General features: G+C 43.5%; 2 protein-coding genes across 4 annotated transcripts; both read right to left on the bottom strand.

The window, feature by feature from the left end:
• Nucleotides 1-5,343: 5,343 nt before the first annotated feature.
• On the bottom strand, nt 5,344-9,179 carry LOC109997550 (uncharacterized). Of its 2 annotated transcripts, none has more exons than XM_020652067.3 (7): nt 8,987-9,179; nt 7,822-7,966; nt 7,270-7,383; nt 7,039-7,183; nt 6,816-6,964; nt 6,584-6,723; nt 5,344-6,488 (listed from the first exon to the last, which is right to left on the bottom strand). In XM_020652067.3, the coding sequence occupies exons 1-7, from the start codon at nt 9,129-9,131 to the stop codon at nt 6,325-6,327; spliced, it is 1,002 nt and encodes a 333-aa protein (XP_020507723.1). In that variant the 5' UTR covers nt 9,132-9,179; the 3' UTR covers nt 5,344-6,324. The 2 variants fall into 2 exon arrangements, with proteins under 2 accessions (XP_020507723.1, XP_065805120.1); XM_065949048.1 differs by having other exon boundaries at nt 9,039-9,179.
• Nucleotides 9,180-10,227: 1,048 nt separating this feature from the next.
• Nucleotides 10,228-15,632, bottom strand: LOC109997551 (uncharacterized). 2 transcript variants are annotated; one of them, XM_020652069.3, is made up of 7 exons: nt 15,327-15,632; nt 15,092-15,236; nt 14,699-14,812; nt 13,141-13,285; nt 10,963-11,111; nt 10,699-10,832; nt 10,228-10,590 (listed from the first exon to the last, which is right to left on the bottom strand). In XM_020652069.3, exons 1-7 carry the CDS (start codon nt 15,430-15,432, stop codon nt 10,442-10,444), a joined length of 942 nt encoding a protein of 313 aa, XP_020507725.2. In that variant the 5' UTR covers nt 15,433-15,632; the 3' UTR covers nt 10,228-10,441. The 2 variants fall into 2 exon arrangements, with proteins under 2 accessions (XP_020507725.2, XP_020507727.1); XM_020652071.3 differs by having other exon boundaries at nt 10,453-10,590; nt 10,703-10,832.
• Nucleotides 15,633-23,953: the final 8,321 nt, after the last annotated feature.

Raw genomic sequence — 23,953 nt, 5'->3', positions numbered from 1 at the left:
TCCTCTAAGTGTGTTCCTCAGGTGTGTTCCTCTAAATGTGTTCCTCAGGTGTGTTCCTCTAAGTCTGTTCCTCAGGTGTGTTCCTCAGGTGTGTTCCTCTATACGTGTTCCTCAGGTTTGTTCCTCAGGTGTGTTCCTCAGGTGTGTTCCTCAGGTGTGTTCCTCTTACACTGAGAATGATGACTGACAAAATGTAGTTCAGCATGTTGGTTCTCTACGGTTTCGACCAGATGTCACCCTCGTTCTGATTCCAGTGGTCGGCTTGTTTTTTACCAGCTGACCTTGGTAGCTGGTCGTTTACACAAATCAGATCTAAAAAAGAAAAGTAAGAATGTCGTGTTTCTTTAGAGTGAGGTGACGTCCGACTGTTTTCTGAGCCGTTATTTTCAGAGCCTGTTTACGTAACGATGATGTTTGTTCAGTCTAGAAAAAATCCCAACATGCATGAACTGCTGCTTTCAGAGGTTATATGTTCTCTCCTGTTGTCTCTCCTCGTCCTCCAGCTGTCGCTTTCTCTGAAACACAAAGTGCATTGAAGCGAAACAACACAAAACACACATTCCTGCAAACACACACACACACACACACACGTCACAAGTCATCACAGACGACGGCAGCAGCCTGTGTGTCGGGAGCACTCGTGTAACATTATGAAGGGCCCTTTAATCTGCAATTTGCTGCAATCAGAGACCCCGGACCTTTGGGTTACCATGATTCACATACTTGAAATCGATCCCTTGCCAGACACCAAACAATGAGGGTCCAATGTCCTATTTTCTGAGTCTGAGCTCCTTGTTCTGCTCAGCTTATTTAACGTCTCTGACACATCTAATTTAGGAAGGTGCTTCTGTCTTCCTTTGCTGCCTAACTTGAGGTATTAATCCTAGAAATGAGCCGTCTAGAGTTCCACCAGCCCAGTCTTTCCTTCAGTGTTATTCTCATTTGATCTGACATAACATAGAATCTGAAGCTGAACCAGCATGCCTCACTAACACAGCTTGCAACAAAACATTTGCTTCTACAAAGTGCTATTATACATATTCATTAGTTCACCAACACATTCATTTCCCCTTCAGCTGTAGTTTGATTTGTCTTCACTTTTAAATTCAGTTTAAACTTATCCATCCATCCTTTCATTATCTACACAGCTTTTCCAAATCTGGGGTCGCAGGGGGGGCTGGAGCCAATCCCAATTGTCATTCATCGAGAGGGGAAGAGGGTTAACATCCAGAACTGGTCGCTAGTATGTGCTAGCTTCTCTGACAACAATGCAGCAGCCAGTATGTCCTCCTTCTAACTTTAGATTCTGCTCCTGAATGCTCTGGATTTGTTTGGACCAGAGAAGGTAGGCGCTTTTAAGACACCCCGCCACACAGCCGTTTTGGACGCCCCTCGGTTTGCCAGATATGAGAGCAGTTATCAGGTCAAACCAACAGGTGATGCAGCGATGGAAGCGGGCTTTTTTTGTCCCAGTGGGGACGACAGTCAGGGGCGTGTCCAGACTTCTTTTGACTGAGGTTGCCCAACTTGGGTTCTGAGTTAAACAAATCATATCAATTATTTACCCTTTCTAACCTCATCAATAATATCTACTTCATAACACAAGCTAATGGAAACATACTTATTTTTGTGGTGGTCAAATACATTTCAAGAGGGTGCCCGTGCCACCCCTCTGGACACGCCCCTGACCTCAGTACATTTGTCATGACCCCCTGAGCGTCTCAGCTCTCGGCTGGTTTTAAACACGAGGCACAGAATAATATTTCTTTCTTCTTAAAGTCATTCATGAACCACCAGAGAGTCGGCTCCCCACAATGATTGCTCTGTTAATTACAGAAGAGAATTAAAAGTCTGTATCTTTTGATTAACATTAAACAAGTTCCTTGTTGGTTCTCCTGTGTCCTCGTCTGTCGACGCTCATCGTCTGCACCGACAGAAAACACATCACCGCTAATTAGTCAGATCTCGTTGAGAAAAAAAAAAAAAACCTTGAAGTCGTAGTTATTCCTACAGATTCCACTCAGCGGTGTCTGCTCTCCCCCATATCTGGACTGAGAGGGTTTCGTCTTAAATATGGAGTAAGAGGAGTGCGTGGGATTACCTAATTAGTGCAACCGTGTCATGGGATTAATTAAATCAAAGCATTTACATATATTCTAATTGTCTCAGTGTGCTAATTGGCAAACGGGAGCCACAGTTGTGATATTGATTGTTGGAGTTTGTTTTGCTTCCATCTCTAATGCTTCTCCTTTCTGTATGTTGTTATCGTCGTCCTGTCCGCTGGTCAACACGCTGAATACAAATAGAAATGCATGTATTCAAATATTGTCCTTCAGCGTCTTTGTTTAGATTCATGATGAATTGTACTTTCTGTAATGAAAGCCCTGCAGCGACTGCTTAAAGAACCTCGCTGGTTGGTGCTCTGTGGTGGCTTCATCTTAAAGCTTCTCAGCTGGACTCGCAGGGTGCTCGCATTTTTTTTTTTTTGTGATTAAAAAGATTCTGAATTCTCTTTGTTGATATTTTCTGTACAAAAGAAAATACATATATATTAATTTTTAGAAGTAATGTAGGTCTAGCCTTGTTTAAAAAGCTATGAAGGAGTTCCTATAAGTTTTCTTTATAACCAAGGGTACCCTGAAGCGGCGGTCTAAAGGGAGCGGCTGAGACAAGTGTTGAAGGGGATGTGAAGGGTCCTCGGTGATGCAGACCGCTTTCCTCTCTAATGTTGTTTGTCATACCACCACCACCACCACACGGCCATTTTGGACGCCCCTCGGTTTGCCAGATATGAGGGGGGGGGACAGCTCTCTATGAGGTTTAGAATTTAGATTGCAGTACACATTTTAAACACTAGGTTGGGAGAGGCAGTGACATGACGCTTAAATGTTGATGAAATCATTAAAAACAGACAAAGGGGGTCGTGAGGTCACATCTTTACTTGATTAACGCCTCCACCTCACTGTTTATTGATTCAGAAAAGGTAGAAGACCACTTGTGAAAAATGTCAGATATAATTGATGCTCATCTGCATAATAGAGCTCGCTTCAATACGGGCAGGCTGATTCAGACATATACCCTGTAGCGCGAGCGAGGGGGGGAGGGGGGGGCTGAGTGGGAGGACAAGTCTACACAAGGTAGTTAGACTTTTCTTTTTCAACCCAATCTCTTTCCTCTCCGCATAATTATATGAATGAAATTAATTGGGAACGTACATTTGCATATCTAGGTTATTTCTTTTTATGGAGAGAAAAGAAAAGGAGTCTTCAGAGAGTTCAGAAACAATTACAAGCCCCCCAGACATTAAAACACCTCAATGTCCTCTGTCCTGTCTGACTGTCTACCCCCCCCCCAAACCCCGCCTCCCTCGAGTGTTTTACTCCAGGGACGATTTGGCCTCTGCACTCTGGAGGAAACGTGATAACGCGGCAGAGCAATATGTTAATGGCCTTTGCCGGCACCTTTAACATGCACTATCACTCGACATCTTTAAATTACTCGGAGCACCTGTTGGTATTTCTTTTTTAAAAAACGGTTTTGCCAGAGAGGACAGACGTGGAATTAAGTTCTGAAGAAAATGTGATTGGACCGGTTTGATCTGATAGCGGCTGGTAAATGCTACGGCGGGGAATCTCATTTTCTGTGTTGTGCTGAATGTTTTTGTTTTTTTTCACTGCTGCTTTGTAATAACACGGAGGCAAAGTGAGAGAAAGCCAAAGCTATTTTTAATCAACTGAGCTGATGTATTATGTTGTTGGAGGAGGAGGAAAATAGATTATCCTCAACTGGAGGTTACTTTCTACTCCAGGGTTTAGAGGAAATGTTGAAAGAACATTTATTCTTCACCACAAGAGACCGAAGCTGCATTATAGGATCATCATATCTGAGTGCTTTCATCCCTCTCTCCTATAAATGTAGTAAAGCTGATGTCCAAAGGAAAGGATCATTATGTGTATAGCCTTGCAACTAACGATTATCTTATGAGTTATTCAGTTTATCAATTTATGCAATGTAAGAAAAAGTCAAAACATTCCCTTCATGAAATCCCAAATGTCTCGTCTTATAAAGTTAGTAATCTAAAAGACGTGGAGTTAACATTCATAATGAAAGCTGCTTATGAGGTGGAAAGGTCCCATTTTAAAGGTCCAATCAGTGAGATGTGTAGAGAGTGAAATGATAAAGGTATCTTACTATCTGATCATTAAGGAAACATGCTATGTTGAAGTGCTGGCTTCTCTGACAACGATGCAGCAGCCAGTATGTCCTCCTTCTAACTAGATTCTGCTCCTGAATGCTCCGGATTTGTTTGGACCAGAGAAGGTAGGAGGTTTTAAGGCGACCCCCTCACACGGCCGTTTTGGACGCCCCTCAGTTTGTCAGATATGAGAGCAGTTATCAGGTCAACAGGTGTTGCAGCGATGGAAGCGGTCAAGAGAAGTGGTTCAGATAGAAGTGATTGTACCCGACCTAAAAAGCCTCTGCATGTTTCTAATAAGCTCCACGAGCAGAAACGTGCTCAAACTAGGATCAATATTGGAGATGCTTTTGAAAAATGGAGAGAGGTTAGAACACAGAAAGGTTTACAGACCCATGCAGAGCTGGATAAACACTGAAGCTTCAGAGTCCACCACATGGTGACCTGAGTGAGCATCCACTCTAGAGAGGAGAAATTGATGTTTCTGGAAGCAGAATCACTCTCTCATGAAAACATGAACAACACTAAATTACAGTGATGTGATTTGTAATTAGTGATTTTCTACCGTGTGTGTGCGCTCCAACTTGGCCTCTATATTGCCGACGACCCTGAAAGCGAATCAGTTCTTCCATTACAATGCCGGATATAATGACATTCAGCAGGATTTGCTCCAAATGAGGCAGTCAGATAAATTGCCAGCGCGAGTTTATAATCAGGGTCACAGACACATCCCACAAACAGAAGGCACTTTTTGCAAAGGAATATATTTAAACACTAAACAAATGAACAACCCAAATTGGGAACTGCTGGGTTAAATACAGACCAACTAAACGCTGGCTTTATACAACCAAGCAGGACCATTTTGAACTGTATTATTGGGTTATTTTTACCTCATACATTAGTTGAATATTTAACTCAAATGTTGGCTCATGTTAACTGGAATCTTTTACTATTTTTACCTCATGAGTAGGTCATTATTTTCTTGTTTTTCCTTCAATTCAACTTCATTTTCAGTTGATGTATCTGAACAATCCAGGGACAGAGATCAAATATTGTGATGGCTTCAAACAAAATCAATTAGGTAAGCCATTGCTGAGCGGGTTTAACACGCTGTCAAATAAAAACAAAAGGCAGCCGCAGATCCAAAGTCAACTTATAAGCTACATTTATTAAAAGAAAACTTTTCAGCAAAAACTAAACTTCACAAAATAAAATAAACAAATCAGATCGCTATATCACGTATATCCTAATCAGTCAAAAAGGTCAAGAATGTATTCAGATGTGGACAGGTTCGATTAAGATTGCAGATCTACTTTATTAATCCTGTGATGGGAAATTCAATTTTAAACACACATGCACACACCGGCTCCTGCAGACATGCACTGATGGAGAGATGTCAGGGGGGGGGGGGGCAGGGGCAGCTAGCACTCCTGAGCAATTCCCAGACTTGGTCTGCAGCAGAACTTGAACCGGAGACTCTCCAGTTCCCAACCCAATACCCTACAGAATGAGCTACTGCCGATATATCTTAATTTAATCTAGTTCATTTGCCTACTACAAAATACACACAACATTTCCTTATGCAAATTCTGCATTAAGCGAGTGCAGGCCCTGGATCATTTATCTTCATGTTTGCTCATGTTCCCTTGTATCTCACATTATTTTATTTATTCTGTTTTTCTTTTTCCTGCTTCTCATTTGACACTCAGACTGCTCACTTAGGCAGGGAGTGTGTTTGTGTGAGTGTGTGTGAACGAGAGAGAGAAAGTCATAATACACATGATGGACGTGTTGGGATAGCAGACTCATCCTGATGGCGAGCAGTCTTGTTGTCATGACCTGTCACTGTGTGCCCGGTGGCGTGGTCACTGGACTCATTTCCTGCATCATTCATATTTGTTTTTGATGTTTTTTTAAAGTCATGATATTGTTTAAATACTGCCTCTAAAAGCTTGAGCCATCTGCTGTGAGTCTGGGTGCTTACTGTGTCCCTACTGTGTGAAGTGTGTAAATGCTGCTCCCTTGTGGCGATAAACACACATTACATGCATAAATCACTGTTGCAGAAGACTTTTTTTTTTTTTTTTTTTTTTTTTTTTTTCATATTTACACACAGAGTCTTTAAGTTGTCACTGGTGGAGTTGATGTTTCATGTTGCCTTCAGGTTGCCATACCGTCTCCACAAACGTCACATGGGGTTCGGCGGCAATCGGTTTGGTTGACTTGTCCGTGTGCAAACACTCAGAGATCAAATGAATCAAGCTCAGGATGGTCATCAGGAGCATCAGGAGCCCTGCAGATAAGAGAAGGACAGGATGAGCGTGCAGAATAAAGACACACATGTATTTGTTCGATATGCACCATGCTCTCTGCGGTGGACTTTTTTACCACAATAGATCGTGTTTGCAGCGAGGTCGTGGACGCGATAGCTCCTGGTAAACATCGCACCCAGACCCAGGATGAGAATGGCGTAGACGCTGAAGGTGTAGCGCAGGTACTTGGTTAACAAGAAGCTCCGTAGGATGAACCTGAAAAGGTGCAACATGTTCAGTTATTTATTTTTTTATTCTGCTTCACAAACACAAACAACTCACATGATTTTAAGCCCTTTTATTCTCACCAGGTTAAAGCGCACAAGGTCACTATGGTGAGGACGACAGTGCTGATGAGCGGGTCCGACACACCCGCTTTGTACTTGAATAATATGCCGAGGCCCACCACAGCGTTCAACAGAGACCACCAGGCAAACACTGCTAGGCCGTTCTGGGTCTGCAAACATTTTAACGAGCATGCATTAATGTAGAGATACATCGAATTTCACACAACAGACAACTCATGCTCACCAGGTAACGTGTCCATGATGTCACTGCCGGGTTGTTGACGGACAGCCAGGCTTTGTGTTTGTCGATGTTAGAGTAGGACATGTAGAGCATGTAGAAACTGAGCCCCGGTAGAATCCACCTGACCGCCACGGCTCCGACTATAAAGCTGTAGGAAGAGCCAGAGTTTAGCTTTGAATGCTTGTGCGCATGTGTTTCTTAGTTCATGGTAAATGTTGAGTAAACAGGACTCACTGCCTCTCCCAAAGAGTCATGCTGAACATTCTTGAAATATTAATCACGGTCCACATCAGATAAAACGATGGAGGATGGATTTCTGGGTTGCAGGACTCGGGGCCGAGGACATTTCTGTAGATTTACACAAAGTTAGAACAGATCTTTAAAACTGCACTTGTTTTAGTTAAATGTACAAAAAAAGGGCAGCTTGGTTTAAAGGAGCAGTATGAAGCTCTGACGCCTGGTGTTCAAAACGGGTACTGCAGTCTAAATTCTAAACATCATAGAGAGGATGTCTCCCCCCCTCCTCTCTAGAGTGGATGCTCACTCAGGTCACCATGTGGTGGACTCTGAAGCTTCAGTGTTTATCCAGCTCTGCATGGGTCTGTAAACCTTTCTGTGTTCTAACCTCTCTCCATTTTTCAACAGCGTGTCTCCTCGTGAACATCATCTAATATTTCTAAACAAAGTAAAATCCTGGGTTCGTATTAAACTGCAAAACTGGAGATTTAAGGACTATAACAAATTCTGGTAAAGCCAGTTTACAATTAAGCTTTAAAGACAACAAACCTGTTGAACAGGCCGACCACTGCATAGATGAGCCAAAGAGTAGACCAAACATCAACCAAAACCCAGTACTGCTCGGACCACCAGTCCATGGTCACCTCCAGGGGGAAGGTCTCCGAGACGTTTCTGCATGACGTCTGAAACAGAGCTGAGACGCCAAGACAAAAAGAAATCACTGATCCCTGGTTTGGATATGTCACAGTGCTGTGACCATAGATAGGATTGTTATCAGTGTGTGTGTGTGTGTGTGTGTGTGTGTGTGTGTGTGTGTGTGTGTGTGTGTGTGTGTGTGTGTGTGTGTGTGTGTGTGTGTGTGTGTGTGTGTGTGTGTGTGTGTGTGTGTGTGTGTGTGTGTGTGTGTTATTGTCTTAATCGTTTGATTGGCTTTTATCAAGGTCTGCTGCTTGCAGAAAAATAATCAAATGACTGTCAGGACAAAGGTCGTTATTTTAATTCGAGGCGCGCAGTAGACAGCCAAAGCTTGGTCAGCAGTGAGTTTTATAAATTATAAAAGTCAATTTATTTCTCCATAACTTTAAAGATGTGATGTGTGATTCTAATCCACAACACCTTTCAGGAAAAAAAAAACATAAAGACAAATAATCCGGGGGCGGAGCATTTAAAGGAGCAGTGAAGGGAGGGGCGTATGTGTTTGGCTTTTGGGTAAAAAAAAAACTGAGATTGGCATACATCTCATGCCCCATCTTTAAAACCAATCAAACATGCAATCGTTTGAATTCGAAACAACTTCTTTAAGTTGACAGGTTTACTTCCTGTTCGGGGTCACGGGGGGTCTGGAGCTGATCTCAGCTGTCATTGGGTAAGAGGCTGGGGTTACACTCTGGACTGGTCGTCAGTCAATCACAGGGCTGACATATAGAGACAGACACATTCACACCTACGGGTCACCAGTTGACCTAACGAGCATGTCTTTGTCTTTGGACTGTGGGAGGAAGGGAAACTCCACACATAGAGGCTCCTGTCAGACGGGGATTCAAACCAGGAACCTCCTCGCTGTGAGGCACTAACCACTGTGACGCCCACATACACAGAAATAGGTCACTATAAGCACACACCAGCTTGTTTAAACCATAAATGTCCCCGCTCTGAAGCCCTTCCTTCTGGCCTGATCAGATTATTTTTTTCTGGTAAATGTGGAGTGACTCACCGTTGGGCACCCAGCTGTCCTTTGCCAGGTTCAAGAAGATGTGTGCAATCACCTGAGTAATGACAGCCAGGCCGATGCATCCGGTGTGTATCGCTACATGGTGACTGTGTCTCGCCGAGACGGGAGACATCTGCATCCTCTCCATCGTGGCTTGACAGCTACAGCTCAGACGACTGTGAGGACCGACGTCTGCCTTCACAATCAAACACATTGGACTTTGGATGGCAGCATGAATCGTGTTATTTCACTTTATCTCTTTGATTGGACCTTTTAATGGCCTGTGATTAGGATGCCACATAAAGTGTGTGTGTGTGTGTGTGTGTGTACTAGCAGTGAGGGCGTGCTGACACTCTGTACACACAGCAGATCGTACTCGACATACCTTATCGATGGGATGAGTTTGTGCTAAAAATAAAACTTCAATTATTGATTTAAAAATAGTTGAAATCAAAAACTGGCTGATTCTTTAGAAAGAAAAGACGTCAGGCTCTGGTTTTGGTTTCAGTGAATCTTTGGTTCTTGTACTTTTGTCGTGAATAACCAACAGTTTGTGTGTCTAGAAATCAGGATATGTCAATGCCTGAGCCTTGGCAACCAGTTTCCTTGTGTTTCTGCAGCTCCCCCCCCCCCCTCTCTTGTGTTTCTTGTTGTCGCTCTCTGTTTGTCTCTGAGTGTCCTCCTCACCTGCTCTTCCTCTTGATTGCTTCAGCCAGCTCACCCGTCTCTCATCAAGTCATCAGCCTGCAGTGCATATATAAGGGAGCCAGAGTTTTTATATTCGAAAAATAGAAATGAAATATTCCATGTTTCTGTAACTCTAACATGTGTCTCTAGTCTGTCTACAAACCCCCCAATGATGAGAAAAGTCCATCCTCTCCGTCTTTTCCCTGCTCCACTTTTCAGAAAATGTGTGCTCAAACAGGCCGTTTGGAGATTTTCCCTTCATGACATCACAAAGGGCAGTAGCCACTCCCCCAGGTGGGTGACACTCCCACAGCTAGGTGTTTGTTCTGCCCTCTAAGTTTGCCTTCTCACGTAAACAATAGGACATGGAGCGAGAAAGCACAGAGTACACCCAAGCACTTCCAGAGAGGGGGCGTGGTCAGACACAGCTCATTTACATATTTAAAGGTACAGACACAGAAACAGCCTGTTCTGAGGAGGGCTGAAATAGAGGGGTTTATAGGCATGATCAAATACAGGATCAGAGTGGATTTAGAACAAGAAACTTCACACACATGTTTTGAGGAGCTCTGAGATTTATTTAAACTGGTTGAAGAGGAGGAGAATATGTCACCTTTAATATTTATATAGTATTTACACACTCAGCCTTGTAGTTTCTATACACACGTCATCATTGATAAACATCTCTGCCTGACTGAGATGTTTATCCAGAAATGCACAACCTGAAAAAAATCCTCCTGATGAGAAAAATCAGTGACCTGAAGCGATGATTCATTGAAGGAATTTTCTTTGTGTTAAAGCTATTTCTACTGGTGACATACTGGGTCCGTTGTCTCTGTAAAACGGTTGTTTCCAATGCTTCCATGTGACCAAAGCGGCTCGTGCCACAAACATGACGCAGGAAATAGCCAGGATTAAAGCTGTAGAGGGGAGGAAAGGATGTTTCATATTTATACTAATCAATAAAAAGGACGAATAAAAAAAAGATGGTGCTGTTATTCGCCCTTCATTCAGGAGTCAAACCGTACCTACAAAGATGTAAATTGAACTCTCAGGAGAGCTGGAGTTGCTCAGGATCCCCGTCAACCACAGGATCACCACAGGGTAGATGGTCACAATGTAGCGCACATGCTCATCAAGGTAGAAGTTTTCTAACAGAAACCTGTAAGCAGAGCGAGACAGAGACTAAAGAATTGAGTTTTTCTTTTGCTCATGTATCGTCTCTCTCGGGGAGGGGGAAAGAAAAAGCACCCAGGGCTGAACGACAGAACACAGCAGGGAGTCCGACTCACCAGGCTGACAGCTGCATCAGAAGCAGAACCAGCGCCAGCATGGCACAGTCACATCTTAATGCTTCCGTCTGATGCTGCAAGTATATCGTCAGGTTGAGTAGAGTGGCGAGAGTCCCCCATGTTGAATACACTGCTATCCCGTTTTGCACCTGATTCAACACAATGAAAGAAGCTTGGATGATTACCAAAGCGGATGCTGCAACATGTGATAATCCTCAGCTTAACGCCCTTACACGGCATGTTGTAAAATAACTAAATTCAGGATTTATTTTGGGGCAGCAGCTAGACTTCATTGTTTGTTTCTTTTCTGGCTTTTCAGCAGTGCAAGCAGGTCATGTAGAGCTGACAAACAATCAGTGGGAGATCCAGGAGAGAAATGGAGGTAAGGAGATATTCACACAGCACCCCAAAACAGTGACAAGCTCAAAAGGAAATATCCTAATCCTGAAGTATTTTGCAGATCGTCTGTACTAATTAAAGGAGCAGTATGTAACTATGACACTTTAAAATGAGTACTGCAGTCTAAATTCTAAACATCATAGAGAGCTGTCTCTCCCCCCCCCCCCCTCCTCTCTAGAGTGGATGCTCACTCAGGTCACCATGTGGTGGACTCTGAAGCTTCAGTGTTTATCCAGCTCTGCATGGGTCTGTAAACCTTTCTGTGTTCTAACCTCTCTCCATTTTTCAAAAGCATCTCCAATATTGATCCTAGTTTGAGCACGTTTCTGCTCGTGGAGCTTATTAGAAACATGCAGAGGCTTTTTAGGTCGGGTACAATCACTTCTATCTGAACCACTTCTCTTGACCGCTTCCATCGCTGCAACACCTGTTGACCTGATAACTGCTCACATATCTGGCAAACTGAGGGGCGTCCAAAACGGCCGTGTGTGGGGGGGGGGGGAGGAAGGTCTCAGATAGTAAGGTCTCTTTATCATTTCATTCACTACACATCTCACTGATTGCTCCTTTAAAAATAGTTGACAGTGTTTTGTGACCTTTTATCACTTCTTCAGTATGAATGCAAGTCAAGAAAGGTCTGAAAACCAATCTCATGGTATTTTGTCTGTATCCTAACTCTACTATTTCTCGCCTTCTTATCTCAGACCACAGTGCACGGTCAGTGTGACCGGGCATTTTGACGAGAATTCACCCTTTATATATGGATGATAGAGCAGCCGGCAGCTTTGTGACCAGTGTCTGGCTTCTTCAGACTGCAGGATGCAGTGGCACAGAAACAAATTGAAAGGACCCTGACCTGTTGGTAAAATGTTGCTTCTCAGGAATAGCTTGACATTTTCATGAAAATGCTTTTAGCTTCTTTTTCGTTTGCCCAGCGTTAGACGAGAGAATATGTTCTACTTATTTATAATTCATAATATAGGTTGTGTTAGTAAACAGCCTGAAAACAGGAGTAATTACCCTGGCTCTGTTCAAAGGTCATAAAATCCCCCAAGAACTCCTAATTAACTATTTTTGTTTAACTAAAACAAAGATTACAAAATAGCCATTTTGACATCTGTATTCCTGAAAATATCGAGATAATTTCAGGAGGACTGCTCTGGATATTCTCCTGACCTGGTTGAAGAACATCCTGGAGAACAGGAAACATAATGCAGCAGGTTCATTAGAGCACGGAGGTCATGCAGCGCACCGGCTTAATGTCTGCATTTTTATATAGAAAGCCAGGAGACGAACAAAGCCATCTTTTGGCGTCCATGTTGCCGTTGCTTAGCAGCGGTGTTCCCATACAGTTACCACTTGAACACTAAGCCTTTCCTGTCCACAGCTTCATGAGATCCATTTGAAGGCCGCATATGTTTCCGGCAGGATCAGGTAAAGAGTGTGTTTTCACCGCATGCAAGGACGGAGAAGAATGGCGGGCAATCCTTAAGACCTGACTGAGGAAGGTCAATAATTTAACATATATCGTAAAGATGTAAGAGTCACGTAAACTGGCCTTTAAATACATCTGGATTCAAACTCTAGATTTGCCCTTCAATCCAAAGATCACCCTGTGTTTGCTGAATGTGTGAATTATTATCGTTTGTTTATTTTTTTACGAGCTTTTTACTGCACATTGCCAGTAAACCAAAGATTCCGTACTTCCCTTTATTTAAAGCTAGATGTAAAGGAAAAAAACAGAGATGTCAAAGTCCATACATTGTAAGCAATATATACCAATATTCTGAAGAGCCACAGGTCTGCGTTGCGATGCTTGTGTAACCAGGCTCCATAGATCTTCATTCCATGACAGGAGAAAAACAGAATCATGTAGCTGCTGATCATCATCACAGCGGAGATGATCAGCATGGGCAGCATCAATCTACACACACAAGCAGAAATGAGAACTTTTAAGACGGGCTGTCAACGTTAATGAAAGGATGAGCGACATGTAACACATAAATAAATCATAAAGTCTGTCCTGTGTAAATGTGTCTCTGAGTCCTGACTGTCTACAATGAGGGAGAAGCTCGAGTCCCGCTGGCTGTGTTGTTGTCAGAGCCGTGTTTACATGGACGGGACGGCCGGCTCCTCCCCTTGTGTATAAAAGCTGTTTTAGTCAAGAACTAGAGAGAAGAAGAAGAACATACTCACTGATTATTTGGATGTTAGTAAGAGTTTTTAGATCACACTCATTCTGTGTCAGTTTACATGAAATGTGAAGCTACGAGCTAACTAAAGAGCGCTAACATTAGCATGCTAACACAACAATGTGAAGCTACGAGCTGACTAAAGAGCGCTAACATTAGCATGCTAACACAACAATTCAGGACGCAGGTGATTGCAGCTCGAGGATAATTTTGTCCGCTGCTTGCCCTAAACTCCTTCATGTGAACTTGAGGGGGAGGGGGCTGTGTGAGGTGTGTCGCTGGAGGAGAGCGGAGGCTTCAGTACGGAGGAGGCGTGGCCAAACAGAAGTTTGTTTTGGTTTCATGCTGGAGCTCAAGGGCGACATCTACTGGATCAAAAAGTCGCACATTCTTCCTTTTACTAGTTAATCGTGATTATCTAAGGTCTGAGATGAATGCACTCGTACTTTTTTCTATCTCGTTTAATCTCATGTTGTTTTGTCCCTTCAGGCTCTCCGTAGATAGTGGTCCTCAGTGTCTCCCTGTAGTCTCAGTGATGTAAAAGAAGGACACTGCTGCATCTTTGAATGTCTCATTTCACTTTAACAAACTCTCAGACAGCTCAGCTGACGAGTCCAAAGTAATATCCACCTTATGACATCACACATGGACCTTATGACATCACACATGGACCTTTGTTACCGTTCCTTTGAGCTGTTTGACGTCAGTTTGGGATCCCTAACCACTTCTTGTTTCTGGGCTTAACTAGGGATGCACCGATGCATCGGTCCAACATCGCTATCGGCCGATATCTGCCCTGTTGAAACAAACATCGGATTTTCCCAAATTGCTGCATCTCTAGTTGTAACCTTCGATCTATCAGAAGGTCCAAACTTTATTTCAAAATAAAAGCAGGGTTGAATTCCAACAGTAAGTACTCCTAACTTAAGACGGTACACACATTCAAAATAAAAGCCTGACAATTTGTAGTTTTAAATGCAAAATAATGGAATTAAAAATGCGATTAATCTCGATTAACTAATTAAATTTTGCGATTAATTGTGATTAAAATGTTGAATGTTTGACAGTCCCACTTTTTAGTAATGATAGAAAAAACACGGCCTCTGAAATGTTGCAACACGCCTGTTAACCTTACACACACTTACTCTCTGTCAAACAGAAACAACCATGTTATATTCAGGCACACATTGACGATCATGGAGACATGGAATCCGTAGGGTAGCACTGCAGGCGTGGTGTACATCCAGTCGTAGGCGTCCCTGCAGGAAGCATGGAGAACGATGTTAGATTTTGCAAGAGAAAAATCCAGCAGAGCAAACAGATTGAGCCTGCGGGGACATAATCAGCCTCTCTGCTACGAAGTCAGAGCAATATGCGACGGCACAAAGAGGGAGTAAATTGCCTCTGGACTCGGTGAAGTAATTTTTCAGCATGTGATGATACAAGAGGATTGAGATAAAAGCGTCCGAGTGGTGCTGTCTGGTGTCGGTTTTAAAGCGTGGTCATTTTCTGAATCATGTGTGAGAGATGGTGCCTACCTTCTGCAAAGTCCAGCTAAGAAGTATATGAACATAGCAAAGAGCCATATGTATATGAAATCCCAGACAAACATGGCCCACTGAGCAGGAGTTATGGGAGTTGTGTACATGAGTGTGACATCCTCCGTGGTCTGCTTGAAAATGCCTGCACAGAGATCAGCACTGCGTTATTATCACCCAAAATCCTTAAAACGATTTGTTTTCATTTTTGACACACACACACACACACACTCACCTGATTCAGCACCAAATCCAGATAAAGAGTTGAACGTGATCGCGGCTAAGAGGGTAAACAACCCGACAAACATGAGTACAATGCGGTAGGGCCTGTGGGTTGCCATGACGATGGTCTGCAGCAGGTAAAAGTCCACAAAAAGGCTTTAACACCAGACGAACTCCATCTATCTAAACCCGCCTCTTGATATGTCTCATTATCGACAACACAAAGTGGTCCAGAGACAGTTTTTCCTGCAGGTCTGACACGGAGTATGACGGTACCTTCCAGAAAAAACTGTCTCTCTGCTTGATGTTCTTATGGACATTGTGTCATCCCCTTTTTATTGTCCTTAACCGTCCACCTGTTATCTCCCCCCCAGTCGTAAACGATCTGCTGCTTAGCCGATTTAAAGCAGGGTAAAGACTAAAGATCAGGATGAACTGTCAAGAGTGTGAGAATATAAAAACAACAACAGAATAATAACACGGCAGCTCGTTTATAAAAACTGGGGAACATCTCCTCCTGGCTGGCTTTCAGTCGGAGCTAATAAATTGGGTGTGAGGATGGCAAGAGTTCAAGTTCAGCTCAATCAGGCGGCTACTCTCGACAAATCCCTTCAACTAATGTAATTAAATATGATCATTGCCTAATGAATGCAGCAGCAGGTTAAATTGAGAATAATGAGGTGGCTGCATCTGCTGACCTGGAAGTCAAGACTGCTTGAATTAGCAGTTTTAAGTCATGCAGTTTGTCACAGGTTTGTATATCTAAATATATAAATCTAAGATTCTTTACAGAGCTGAACGTGAAAGTGCTCAGCTGTGATTCAGAGTGTAATAAACGTTGGCGCTGCAGGTATTGCACGTGCAGCTTTCTTCCACACGGTGGCGCCATTGCATGTTAGTGTGGCAGAGTGGGAGAGAGACGTTTCAGTTTAGTCACATTTTCATTTAGGTTCACCTCCAAAGCATGAATTCAAACTGAATCAGATTCAAGGAGACACATCTGCAGGCGGATAATGAAAGTTGTTATTTTTTGGGCTTTTTGTGACTTTTTTTTAGAGCTAGGACAGTGGATAGAGTCAGAACCCGGGGAGAGAGAGGGTGAGGAATGACATACAGTAAAGATCCAAAGGTCGGATGCCTACTTGGAGGTCTATAGCCTCCGTACGTGCGGCATGTGCACTAACCACTAAACCAGCGGTTCAAGATCTTTTTTTTCCCTTGGAGCCCCCCCAACATGGTTCTAAGAAAAACTGAGTAAAAATCCTAAATTGTAATACTATTTGTTGATAAAATCCGATCAGAGTATTCCATCACGCTCTCATTTTGACGACCTCAGAGCAGAAAGAGCCTCGTGACCCCCCTGAGATCTCCGACGGCCCCTCTAGGGGTCCCGGACCCCAAGTTGGGAACCATTGCACTAGGCATCCTGCACTCTGATGCATTGAATTTCTATGACCATAATTTAGCTTTTTGAACAAATTAAAAATGTCAGCCCTGTGATTGGCTGGTGAACACTCCAGGGTGTAACCCCGCCTCCCGCCCAATGACAGCTGGGACCTGCTGTATAGATAACGGATAGATGCATGGAGTGGAAGTGACAAAACGGGGATTCCCATTATTTTAGTTATTAGTAAGAAGATAAATATAAACACTCGTCGAGGGCTGTGAGCTTCAACCTCTCGACAGGACGCACTCGACCACGGAAACCTCCCCCGCCACTTTCCTCGCCCGGCGCCAGATGTTACCTTGTGGTGGATTGTACTTAACACTCCGCAATAATTAATGCTGAGCTCCTTCAGGAGGGCTCGGCTTAGAGGCTTTAAGGAGTCCAGTACACACACACACACACACACACACACACACACACACACACACACACACACACACACACACACACACACACTTAAAAAGGGCAATGACACACTCCTAAAGAGAGCAACCAAACACACACACACACACACACACACACACACACACACACACTTATAAAGGCAATGACACACTCCTAAAGAGAACGACCAAACACACACACACACACACACACACACACACACACACACACACACACACACACTTATAAAGGCAATGACACACTCCTAAAGAGAGCAACCAAACACACACACACACACACACACACACACACACACACACACTTATGAAGGCAATGACACACTCCTAAAGAGAGCAACCAAACACACACACACACACACACACACACACACACACACACACACTTATGAAGGCAATGACACACTCCTAAAGAGAGCAACCAAACACAAACACACACAAAAACACACACACACACACACACACACACACACACACACACACACACACACACACACACACACACACACACACACTCACACACACTTATGAAGGCAATGACACACTCCTAAAGAGAGCAACCAAACACACACACACAAACAGATGGAGGAAGTGAAAGCTCTTCTTCATGACCATCAACTCAACAGGAGGCGGAGCTAAATTGACCAAAATCCCTCTTCACATCGATGTTGACGTTTCAGCGACGCAGCACACCGTTTGTCTTTTTCCCCGTGTTGTAAATCTCCACATTGTGTCCGTGCATCCGGACGACTCTTTTTTACGTCCACTGACCGGTCGCTGTGACCCGCAGCGCTGCAAGAGGACAAGGCCCCCGATTTGTCGGCTGCTCTTCTTCTGATGATTGTAATCACATCCAATTACACGGCCGCCATCTTTGACCTCCAGCATGGTGAGAGGTGTGTGCACGATGGCTGTTATAAAGGATCACTGTCATCGCGCTAATAAATAATGACTCACTTGATGACTCATGTGAGGTCTCGGCACCCGTGAGGTTAAAATATTGTGTTTATTTTTACACCATCAGAGGATTTACCTTCGACTGAAAAAGGCCCCAGATTAAATAAATACAAGCACTTTGTTAAATAAATCAATAACAGAGGCAACAACAAATATGAAAGCTGTAAAGTTGGAGTAGTTATGTATGCCAGCAGCCTCGCTGGCTTCACTTCTGTGCAGACAAAATTGGTCGATTGGGACGTAGCTACAGCGAGCGTTTGGTAATTAGAGACCTTGACTAACAAGCTCTGTGTATTTGGAGCGTTTATCTCCTCGCTGCCCGGGCCGTGTGACTTTCACGCTAAATTTGTGAGCGACATTTTGCGGATCCCTCTGGAGCCCGAGTGACTTCCTTATTCCGTAATTAAACTGCCATGACCAATAGAGGAGACTGTGCCAACTGGATTACAAATGAGGAAGGCAAAGGACAACAAAAGGTGAGAGCGGAGGATATTAGCCTCCGAATGCTGTCGGGACCGACTCAGACTCCCAGACCTGTTGTTTCAACATTTGTTAAGGACGTGCTGTAACTTTCCACCGAGTTTTACTCCTTCTTTTTAACTCTAAATACATTTGGGCTCAAGGTTACTAAACAAAAACAACAACTTACATCACAACAACACAATTAACGTCTCAAAAAAAGAACATAAATCCCAATTTTTGAGCAGCAGTAGACGCCATCTTTTTCAGTTTCACAGGGATCACATCCAATCTTCATCTTTCCAATCCTCACCTTGCTGTCCCAGACGAGCCATCACAAGAGATAAAGCTCCACATATGAAACCACTTAAACGCGTAAGAGGCTGTCAAAATAACATTTCATTCCTCCGGTCTGCTACTGTGCTGTAATATCGCTCAATATCAAGTTTGGACACAACACAGTTTTTACTGTTCAAGCCGTCTGGTGAGGATTTACACTTCCTGTCAGTCGACTCCTGGGTGCTGCTAGTGGAGTGTAAAGGCTCATGACGGGGGGATCACGACACAACACAGGGCGGCTGTGGCTCAGCGGTAGAGTCAGTCGTCTCTCAACCAGAAGGTTGAGGGTTCAATCCCAGTATGTGACTCAATCGTTATTTGTATAGTGTGCTATCTCAAGACACTTTACAAAAGAGCATATGGGATAATATGCAGTATTTGTATTCCTCCCGTTCCTATTGTCCACACTTCCTCGCTGCTGAGGTGGAGGTCGGAGCAGGCCGTGCATGAATGAAGACGGAGGTCGTTGTGGGGACGACATGGTGGAGGCTGGGCGTCGGGTGGAGGTTGAGGGACTGTGTGTGAATGGATGAGTTCATACTGATGGACTCTACCATACTCAGCAGCCTCTACCATCAGTGTGTGAATGTGTAGGTGTGACCTGCGGTGTGAAAACGCTTTGAGTAGTCAGAAGACTGGAAAAGCACCAATCAAGTCCATTTATTATTTACAAACTCCCTTCAGAGAGGTCAAGTAATTTTTAATGACATGTTGATCACCTGGAGGCCTGAATGTACCTCTATAAGAAGTCAGTTTCATCTCGACTCCTGCAGAAACTCACCGCTGTAAAAAAAAAAAAAGAAAAAGATTTTGATTTCTCTTTTAACAGCTCACATGTAGAGTCACTGGAATATTACTTCATCTTTATTAAAAGCCTTTTAGGAGTCAAGGTGGTATTTAATTACTCCTCTTGTTATCGGGGTTGTTTTAATGAAGACATTTAGCTACTCATCGCAAAAACATGAGGCTTGAAGGGAAAGAAGAAAAACTAATGAAACCAGATTCAAACAGATCAGGCATCGGCAAGATATTAGATTAACAAGAACGGTTTGTCAGGAGGTTTAAAACCCACCTCAGCTCTCAGCCTGTCGTTAGGTTGACTGAAAGTTAGACTGAGACAGCATTTCCAGCATGGAGACCGCCATCGAGGGTACTCCAGCGCCCCCTGCAGGAACAGACGGGTGACGTCCTGGAGCCACCTACTTGTTGTGTTTGCTCCTAAAATGTGTATACAATGCAAAGTTCTATCTGTGGACATGTGGCCAATCTTTCATGTCGTTATCGTCAGGTATGAAGCGAACACAACAAAGGTACTCCCGGAGGCGTCCATGTTGTTTTGTCGGACCTGCAACTGGAACGCGGTTAACTCGGTTGTGACGTCATTCCCAGCTCAGAGAGCCGAGGTAAATGGTAAAAACATATCATCAGCAGCGACTACCTTTGAGGAGTTTTTTAAGTTGATCATGCCAGCTCTTTGTTGTGGGTTTAAAATTCACACTGCATCGTTTAGTACGTTCAGTTTGGTACGGGGAGGACAAACCGTCTCGCCGTAGCGTGCACTTTAAAATTAAAACAAAGTTGAATTGATGTTTTATTTGGGCAGAAAAAAGGCCAAATTTAAACTCAAGATCGAGACATCAGAAGCTGCAGAGTCACTGATATCTGGTGTACCTTGTGGAAGCGTGGCAACCTTTAGTCTGCGAGATGCTTAATGACACTATCATTAGAGGACGTTTGACATTAAGGTGCCCATAATGTTATCGTGGTTACTGTTGGCGGTGGCTATAGAGTAAATGATCCTTCCTGACAGCTCGCCGTCAAAGCTTTTCCTTCAGACAAACCAACTGCAGCACTGAGTCTCTCTCATCCACCAGCTTTTTCTCTCTCCATCCTCCATGATTTACTTTCATGTTCCCCCCCCACCTCCCCCCACACCCCCCCAACCCACGCTCTTTCATCTCTGAATCCAGAGGAGTCGGCGCTCTAAACTCCCAGCAGCAGAATACACGGTGGTTTATTGGCATTGTTAGACCGTCTCAGATGTGGAATTGCCGGATTTAAGGGAACGGATTCAGGGTTTTTGTTCTGACTAAGGCTTTTTTTCTTCTTCTTGAAATGACTTCCAATTGTCAGGCGTTATTTATAACCCATCATCAGTTTTAGTCATTTGTGGTGGAATAAAATGACCATATCTAAATATCTAAATAGAGCGTGTTGATGAATGTCCTGTTCATTCAAGATGTGAGATCTGATGTTTGTATTTAATTGCTTTGTTTGGTCGAGGAAGGAAATGATCTGACAGCCACCAGATACATTTCTTTGCTAATTGTTAAACAATTGAAAGGTACATACATAGGACCGTGATTGGCCAAAATCCTGACCTATGATTGGCTGCTTGCCTTGTTAGAGGCAGGACTTTTGTTTAAAGGGGACATATTATGAACATTTTTGAACATATATCTGTGTATCTGAGTCTATCTGAGTTCTACTGACCCACTAAATGTGAAATAAACCCATCCAGTCCTTTGTTTGTGGTCTGCATAAGTCTTACAACACAGAGAAAAATGCTCTGTTTCAAATGTGCTCTCCTTGTGATGTCACAGTGGGATTCTGGTAAAAAAAAAAATCCCCTCCCCTCCCCTGGTATCTCCACCCATGGACTCCACCCCCAGACTAGAACAAAACTTTTGAGCAGGTCAGCCATTTTTATTCTCTCTACAGAGGAGTGATGTCTACAGAGTAAACTCAGGGGGGTCATTACATTTAAAAAGACACACACACCAAAACGGAGCGTTCTGAGAGAGCTGTTTATACAGGGTCACAAACCTCCTCTGCTGCTTGATTCATGTTATATTTTGACCAAAGCACAGCACAGATGTTTCATTTAGACCACAGGGGGACTGTTTGAAAAGGTGGAGGAGGGGGATGATATGTCCCCCTTAAAGCAACCTGGTTCTTACAACAGGCTGCTGGTATCTTCCTTTGCATTTCACTGCAGCACATTTCATTTGGTTTATATTTTAAACCGTGACTTGGGAATCTGTTTTCAGGGGTTCAAAAAGTCTTTAAGCGCCTTTAAATATTGGTTTTGTTGCATTTCTTGGTTCTGTCACATGTTTTAAAGCCTCTGTCAGTAAAGTATTTGTCCCTCTTAAACAGGAAATTATCTATTTAATACTTTTTTTTTTTTAATGTATTGAAACTTGCTGGCAGCTAGAACCTTTTGTTCTTTATTAAAAAGGAAATACTCTTCGGGGTGATAATGGATTTGAAGTGTGTAAGTATGTAAATTCTGTTTGGTGTTTTTTTGTTTTGGATTTAGAAAATTTCAAAAAGTCAGAGAACCGAAAAAGGCCAAGTACTTTGAGTTTTCTGATTCACACAAGTATTTTGTAACCACATGACTTCACCACCTGATTATAAACGTGAAGGTTCAGTCTATTTCACCCCCGATGTGAAGCCTCGAGAGCTGCATTGTGTTCTAACTGTAACAACTCCCGCTTCGGATGGTCTGGTTTCAGAGAGTGGAGATATGTTATGATGAATGTGTCATGACTCTTTTCAAAAGGTGACAGTCCTTAGTCAATATGAGAGTCAGCCCTTCTGACACCTGTCACTTCAGTCGGGGGCTTACTGAATTAAAGGGCGAGAGAAAGAGGGGCGTCAGAGGCAAAGAAAAGAGAGAGGGGGGGGGGCAAAGAGCAGGACGAGCGGAGAGAAAGCGGAGCAGTGAAGCAGAGATAATGCAGTCACTGTTTGGTTCTCTCAGCACCTTCTACCTGTCACTGTACGGTTCAGGCAGGAATTGCTCCTCTCGCCTGTCTCCACCAAAAGGACATGGCAGCTACAGAACGACGACACGCTGACAGAAACACAACGGAGGCTGAAGTACACGGCTCTTTTTCAGGAGGACTCCCACAAAGTCAACGCTCAGATGTAATAAAAAAAACTACTGGATTGTGTAAAGCCTGCTATAGTACTCCATCTCAGAGCTGCACGGTGCTGCAGTGGTTAGCCTCACAGCGAGGACGTTCCTGGTTCAAATCCACGTCGGACGGGAGGAGTTTGCATGTTCTCCCGATGCATCAAGGTTACTCCAGGTTTCTTCCACAGTCCAAACTCATGCTCGTTAGTAGGGCTGGGCGATATGGACCAAAACTCATATCTTGATATTTATTAGCTGAATGGCGATACTCGATATATATCGATATGTATTTTATTAACAGTGAAAACACATGGAAAATAAACTAACTGTTTGTGAATTTAAAAAGTAATATTATAAAATAAAAATGTTCCTTAAATACAACAAAAGAGAGAGAGAGGAGGAGCAGAGTTAAGAGGGACAGACAGTCAGTCATCATCAGTGAGATGAGAAAAAGGTGACCTGGCACCTCTGTAATGTTATTTTAATGCAACATAAACTATATCCATAATAACGATATTGTCTTACCCTATATCTTGTTTGAAAATATATCGATATATCTTAAAAACTCGATATATTTCCCAGCCCTACGCGTTAGGTTAATTAATAATCTAAACAAATATGGAGGATGGTCGTCGTCGTCAGCATTCCTGCTGTGTGTTCTTTTGCAGCAAAAAAAAACAGGAAACTGGAAAAACAATACAGATAAAATCCTGGCTGAGACGACGGTCGAGTTGTCAGAGTAGGCAACATGCAGTTGGTGACGCTTCCAATGTTTGCTCGCTCTCATTGGCTACCGCGGATAGGCCGTCAGTGGCAGTCTGACTTGGAATCGATTCCAGATCGGGGAGGCTCCGACTCGATGGGGAGCAGTAAAATAACTGAAGTGACAAGACACTTGGGGGATTCTTAGGACAAAAAGTGGGAGCCAACAAGTCGTGCATCAGGCCACGCCCCCATCTGGTTGGGGAAGGGGGGGCGAATCGGAACTAAAATCGTCTAGTGTGCAGCCACTTTTAATCCACAAATCTTGTTCCATCTTGCTTTCTCCCTGCACTGACAGGAAGTCGATTTGACACTCTCACTTGTGCTGTTCAATATTTAATACCTCCCTA

This window comes from Labrus bergylta, chromosome 20, assembly GCF_963930695.1.
Source record: "Labrus bergylta chromosome 20, fLabBer1.1, whole genome shotgun sequence".
Lineage (NCBI taxonomy): Eukaryota > Metazoa > Chordata > Actinopteri > Labriformes > Labridae > Labrus > Labrus bergylta.
The sequence above is the reverse complement of the archived record's forward strand: the minus strand, read 5'-3'. Positions and strand labels throughout refer to the sequence as shown.